Source organism: Convolutriloba macropyga, chromosome 3, assembly GCF_964194025.1.
Source record: "Convolutriloba macropyga chromosome 3, txConMacr16.3, whole genome shotgun sequence".
Classification (NCBI taxonomy): Eukaryota; Metazoa; Xenacoelomorpha; order Acoela; family Convolutidae; genus Convolutriloba; species Convolutriloba macropyga.
Genome location: NC_134470.1, coordinates 25,931,949 through 25,938,900, shown reverse-complemented (window position 1 = coordinate 25,938,900; position 6,952 = coordinate 25,931,949). Strand labels below are relative to the sequence as shown.

General features: G+C 33.7%; 1 protein-coding gene across 1 annotated transcript; it reads right to left on the bottom strand.

Moving 5' to 3' along the window:
• Positions 1–620: 620 nt before the first annotated feature.
• LOC142336581 (uncharacterized) lies at positions 621–5,388 on the bottom strand. Its single transcript, XM_075385491.1, has 3 exons — positions 4,669–5,388; positions 4,141–4,250; positions 621–805 (listed from the first exon to the last, which is right to left on the bottom strand). Exons 1-3 carry the CDS (start codon positions 5,313–5,315, stop codon positions 621–623), a joined length of 942 nt encoding a protein of 313 aa, XP_075241606.1. The 5' UTR covers positions 5,316–5,388.
• Positions 5,389–6,952: the final 1,564 nt, after the last annotated feature.

Below are 6,952 nucleotides of genomic sequence, written 5' to 3'. Positions count from 1 at the left end.
AATTACAAGGCGTACTGTAGCAAAAACTTTGCAAGAATTTTTGGGTACACTACTTTAACGGATTCAATTGCTCGTTAATCTATAGATAATTGGACTAGACAGAAAATATTCGGTCATCGAGAAACGATAAATCTTTAAGGAAAAATTGAAACAGTTCTTTGGTTCTTTAGCAAGATGTTTCTTATTTTAAGAGGCAAACATAAATTGACCTTTTGAAAGTGTATGGCTCAGAGGCACGACAAAGAATTAAATTGAATTGATTTATATTATTATGACAGAAAATTTATGCTTTATTGATTCATTTTTTGTTACAAGTATTTTAACCTATTTGTTAAATAGCGAAAAGACTTGTTTCAAAATTAAAGTCGTCCTTGCATTGTGATGTAAAAACATTTTTATTTTATTAATTAATCTTCTTCGCTGTGCAGTCCGTTAAAGAAAATTGGAAACCACCCACTCATCATAAATCTCCGTTTTGCAAAATATTTAAATGTCCATCTAGAGAAACTATTATTGCAAAAGAAAATTCTTTTGCGTCATCTCTGATACCCCAAAAACCCAAAAACGTTTCCTAAATCCCCCCAATTGGAATAGAGTTGGGGTTGGTGAAAACGTTTTGCTCACTGAATTTGAAGACACTGAAGTGGTGTGAGGAACGAGGAAGTTGTTATCGTACACATCAGGACTTGCTCTTCTGTTTCTTGTGTCTTCTTTCTGCTCTGACTGCAATGGTGACTTCTGTGATTCTTGTTGCGAGTTGAGATTTTTAACAGCATTTCGTGCACTTTCCTTCGTATCTCCCTTACTAAAAACGTTGGAAATAATGTCTAACGACCTTTATTTACGATTATAATTGATGTGATCGGTTTTCGGGATAAGACTGGAAAAAAAGCCGACTTAGTTGTTCGGGGGAGCGTAATTTGTTTCGAACACATATTTTTGGTCCAAAATAGCAAGAAGTGTATAAGTATTGTCTGTATTTCGGAATTTGTAATGATAAACATTAAATCAAACGTCCAGAAAAGATTTCACTCTGGAAGTGATATCGAACAAGTAAAAGTAAAACAACGAAAAGTGTATGAATGAACTTTTTTGAGGCTTGCTAATGCCAACATCAAGCACTGAATATTATGTCTAACTGTACCTAATTCATAAACCACAAAGAAATCAAAACTCTTCTAATCCTCAAAAGATTAACTGGGTGACCAATATAGCCGGGAAATTGCCAGAAAATAGCTGAAACAGCTTCGTAGGATGTAAGTCACAATATGCCAATAAAAGAAAAAAAGCCGTCAGATTGTCAAACAATAGCCGCGAAATAGATAGCCGAGACCCCATGGTTAACCAAACCCAAAAAATGAAAATATACGACTCTGGATTAAAATTATTCTAAAATTTATTTTAATTAAATTGCGATAACTGATGTCTGAAAAAATTATAGTCCGACAATTATCTAGCTTGCGTGGCCTCTATTCAATTCAGAGTTTTGGTTTGATAATTGGAATCAATAAGTGATTACAAAAGTCATTTTAATCAGTGAGGTTGGTTATGTATGGTTTGTAACCCATCTATGACACAAAAGCTATGCAGAAAGCATCAAAAATGGCGTTACGCATTCACAGAAAACTGTACCAACAGAAGCCAAATTTCTTCATATGAACAAAAAAAACTCTTGAGAAAACAAATTTATGTCTGAACACCATTTTCTCAAAATAAATTAAACTCGAGTGAAAAACATTTCACGCAGCCCAACACTCCCTTTTTCACTCCACTTATTGTTTCGGCATGACCAAAATCACTGCTTCAATTTGACATTAAAACTCACGAAAATATGTGAACCAGTCTTTGATAGAAGACAGCTCACCAAAATAATCTAAACTATTCCAACAGTAAAAAAAAATAGGTAGGGGAGAGGTAGGTGGAGGGGGAGGGGTGTAGGCGGGTAGCTGGACGGGGAGTGGAGGTAGTTGAGGGGAGGGAGGTAGTTGGGGTGTCTGTTGGAGGAGAGGGTAGGTTAGATTGGTTGGAGGGACTTTTCGGGGATCAAAAATTGTCGAAATGACTTTTTCACCTTGAATAATACCATGAGTGAATGAGAGAGAAATCCAGATCACGCAATACCATAAAATTGAGTTCGCAAAGTTGAAATTGAAATGTCAAATCGGTCAATCAAAGATGTTCACACTAATTGCTTGGAACTTCGTTCAAGAGCAATTAAAAAATATGTCTTCACTTTAAGTTCTAAATTTGCTTATTATTTACTTTTAAAATATGCTCTTAAAGAATTTTCCATTAGAGTGAGCAACCATAATTTAACTTTATCTCCTCCTTCAATTTAACAAAGCAAGCATAATTTACGAGAGTCAGCAGAAGTCATTTTGTGTGAGAGGTAAGACATTGGTGATCAAACCTTCATTCACTAGCTTGAACTAAAAAACTAACTCTAAAAACAATGAGAATTGACGTCAAGCACAGTCAAGCAATATTAGTAATTAAAATATGAATTTATTTCAATTTAGATTGAAGTTACATGATATATATACATATATATATATATATATATATATATAGATGTCATTTATTAAAAAAATTGATATGTCGAAATAAATAATCATAGCCTGACAAGTTCCGTAAACAACTCAAATCGTTGCCATTTCCCAAAAATCATCAAATTACAAAAAGATGTGGAACAAAAAAAAGCAATACAATTGAATTTGAGGTAACTATTTCAGAAAAAACTTATTTTTTTGTAGAAGTAAGTTCTCTGACAGGCTTCCTCAAGTTGCAATAAGTCGAGCAATAAAAACAATAGGAACATTTAATTTTTGTCATCTGGACAGTTAAGCAGTTTCATTCAAAACTTTTGATATAAATGGAAAAATCAGACGAAACCATTACAACCAATAACAATATTGAAAATTATCAGGAAATGGCAAAGGAATTAAGGACCTCCATACACTTTTTACAAAGCTAATGCTCCTGCAATATTTTCCGAAAAGCTATGTAGTCAAATTTAAATTAGAACAACCAAAAAAGTTAAACTGCATTGCATTAAGAAAAAAGTGCTTAGCAAACATAATAAATTCAAACCTTCATATGAAATAGGATTCAATAGTGAGGAACTAATAAACCAAGCTACAAATCCCAAGCAGAAAAAAACAGTTATCGTCTACTTTGAACTTAACTGTTTTACAATTTACGGAAACGAAAGGCATTCAAAAACAGAAGATTATAATTGTTATGATTTTAGCATGCAAAAAGCAACTTAACGAGGTGAAAAAATTTTTTACTATTTAAAAAATTTACAAACTATTTGAAAATTTTCAGAGGAGCAAAACACAACTTTGCTCAAGCCGACTTTTTCTCAAACACTTCAATTGAATACAATATTTATCAAATACTTCAAAATGATTCTAGGTTAAGCACATACAGACGACAAAAATTAAGAAAAATTGGTCAAACAAGGGGGTATTTGTTCTATTAAAAATCTTTTTCTCCAAAATAAAAGTTTTCATTAAAATGACTTGAAAGTGCAATAAAAGACAAAAATAAATCCCCACCATGCATATTGATACAACAATAGTCTGTTCAAAGATAAAAGCATGTTTGTTATAAAGCTAAAAATTTTGAGAACCTGAGAACCTGAGAACCAGAAAATTCACTAAAATTTTGAGAACCTGAGACAATTTCATGCATAAAAGAATAAAGTGCAAACTGCAAAACCTTGCTTTATCAACAACTGAGTGCTAGAATCAAAAAGAAATTAAAACCACACGCCTGAAAAAATAAACGAATGGGTGAGGAAAAATCGAAAAAAATGTTAGCTATGTGCATCAATTGGACGACAAAGTTATTTTAAAATTAAACAGTCAAGAAAATAATGCAACTCAGCAAAAAACTTCTCTCGCTAAGTGAACAATTATTCACACTGCAATTTTACTAATTTAATATTTAGGTCAAATCGCCACATGAATACATAGTATTTAAGAGGAAAAAACTCAAGAAAATCAATACTCCTCTTCGAGTGGTATAAAAAAGAGGAGGCTAATTATAGCTCCCCTGACACCTATCGCTATTGCAGCTAATACAAATAACGACTCGGATAATATTTCTATTGGTGCAGCCAAAAAGTTTCCTAACGCATTTTTGAGTCAACTGATTCGCGAAATTTTTCTAAATTGTCTTCAGCTCCAGGGTCATCGAAGGTTGTGCCATTGTCCACTGTTCTGCTCCTCACAATATTATCCCTCCTAAAACAAAAAGGTAAAAAGTAGGATCCTTAGCAACTTTTATACAGTTACCTGTATTACCAGTGAATATACGAGCACTAAGTTTTGTCGGGTTTTCATATTTTTTGGAATCTTTTTGAACTGATGTAAACAATGTAGAAAGGGAAGTAACAATAGGTGTACAGACCACTACTTTTAGCGTATCGAGTTATCATTGGATTAAATCGAGGTTGAAGGCCAAGTGAAACCATTAATATTGAAGGTCAAAAAGCATTCCATTCTAATAAAATTAATTTACAGCCGTACATGACCGAGGTACACGCTAAATAACTCAACTATCCAATAACGACACTCTAATAACGAGCTGAACTAACCATAAAAAGTCATGTAAATCTGTAAATTATTTTAAAAAAATGTTATGGCCCATTAAGTAACTAACTTATCTTCCTTCGGATCTTCAGTAGCATCTTTGTTCTTACGTTTGTCTCTGTCTTCTTCTAAGCCGAGTAACGCTTCATTCTGCTCTCTATCTTCCTCTTCTTTCTTCTTTTTTGATTTTTTCTCTCGCCTCCCAATTCTAACATATCCATTATCCAAACATTCACAACATTTTTTCAGTTTCTTTTTCGTCTTTTTGGCCGATTTCTTCAATTTCTTTTTACTTTTTCTGCAACATTTTTTGAGTGAATCGCAACTGTTTTGACAGTTTGCCTTCACCCTTTTCCAGCAATCACGTGCATTGCAGTTTAAGTTTTCATTAGGATACTGCCATGATATAAGATAGACCAGCAATAAGATGCATAGTGAGAATAACAACAATGCAAAAAATAACGCTAAAAAGCTGTTGGCATTGCTGGCGTATATTTTTGGACCAACGAAGTCGTGCGATTCCAACCACGTTTTACTGGTATAAACAGGTCGGTTGTGTTTGTCCAGATCTACGGTCATGTGACCTCTAGCGACCAACTTTGTGTCATAACCGTCTTTTGCCAGTTGGAGTAACTTGGTAATTGTGAAAAATTTGTCATCGCCAAAAAGGAGATCAAAATCTTTTTTGAGTTGCGCATAGTTACTTTGTCTTTTCATTTGAAGTACGTAGTTAGTTTCCAATATTAATTTTTAAATGTTGCTGACGGCTTGACCAATACCATTAGGGGCTTCAGAGGATGGTTAACTAATTACAGCGCCATAGGAACATTGAGCTCAAAACTGCGTCAGTATATGTGCACATATGTAGTCTAAGTGTCTTTTAGACTGCTGCTTTTTGACGTATTGAGTCATTTATTTATTGAAACACACCCGAATGCCGAGTGAAACCCTTAATAGTGAGTGCCAAAAACCAGTAGTCTAATGAATCGAATTCACTGATGTGCATGACAAAGGGTATCCAATGACTCAACCATGTAATACTTTGACTATCCAATAAATATATGTGAGAGTATAGTCCTGGGAAAACTGGTGCAATTAGAGCTCATAGCCGCGAGCGTTTGCGCCCCAGGCTAGTTCGAATTGCCGAAGGCTTCCCAGAATTATACTCCTCCAATAATCGTTTGATACTATTGTAGGAGCAAAGGGATAGTAGAGTAGAAGTTGTCAGTAGGCTCTGTTGTGTCGCTGTCATTGTTACTCCTTATGGTTTTAAGAATGAGCAAACTATTAAAAAATTTTTCTTTACATTGACTGAAATATAGAACTTACCAAAAAATCCAATTGGCCAAAATTGATATTTTTGTGACTCTTTCCTATTTTTAACTATCCCCTTTGGTTGTCTTTGAAAAGTGAACTCCTGTTCTCTCGGGGAAAATTGGGCTTCTAATAAATTTTTTGAAAAAAAACATGCTTGATGACTTCCAAGAAATATTTTCAAGTTTGCTCAGTTTATTGTTAATTTTTTTTAACTAATTTTGTCATCTTGTTTTGGACGCGACAGTATGAAAAGTGACTGCAAAACTGATAAAAGTTGAAATCTAATGTGATATCAAACGTGAAACGTTGAAACAAATGAGAAAAGAATTTAAAAAAACTATGAAATAAAGACTTCCTGTTTAATCAGTTTTCCAAATTAGAGATCAAGCCTAACTTTATTTTGGTTTTTATTAACAGCGAAACTAAAATCTAATTCAACTGTCCAATAACGTAACAACCCAATGGTTGCACTTACAGTCACTATAAGAGAAACGAAAGTAATGTACAAGTTAATCAAGTATATCTAAGACCTCTGATTTTTGTTTCGTCGAGTTTTTAATCGATTGAAACAAAACGCAGGTCGAGTAAAAATATTAACAACAAACGTCGAAAACATTAGTCCAGACCAACAGCGTGGATAGCAGAAAACCGGAGAAATTAACAAGGCAAAAATTTTGTATACCAAGCAAGAAGTTGATTTCAATAAATTCAATGAAATTTTACATACAGCATAGTTAATGTTTTAAGTTTAAATTGATTGATTTCCTCTGATGTTGCTGATGGGTGGCTTGTTTATACCATGAACTTCGTAGGGGCTCAAAAGGTTTGGACAAAATCCTCGAAGCAACTTCATGAGTGTCACATAACCTTGTTTAGAACTTTCACATGCACATTTTATAATGAAGAAAGTATGCAATGCCAGAGTTTAAAATGCCAGACGTTCCTATATAGATGGCCAGAAGTTTAATTTTCATGAACCATTGATATTTTAAAACAAGCACGTTTCGTGTTTTAAGCAAGGTTACGTGAATCTGCAA

Excerpts from the sequence above, each read along its gene's own strand:
- LOC142336581 (XM_075385491.1), bottom strand. The coding sequence starts at position 5,315 with ATGAAAAGACAAAGTAACTATGCGCAACTCAAAAAAGATTTTGATCTC. Across the intron at positions 4,251-4,668 it reads GAAGATCCGAAGGAAGATAA|GAGGGATAATATTGTGAGGA; the intron begins GTTAGTTACTTA and ends TTTTTGTTTTAG. Across the intron at positions 806-4,140 it reads ATCAGTTGACTCAAAAATGC|TAAGGGAGATACGAAGGAAA; the intron begins GTTAGGAAACTT and ends CAACGTTTTTAG.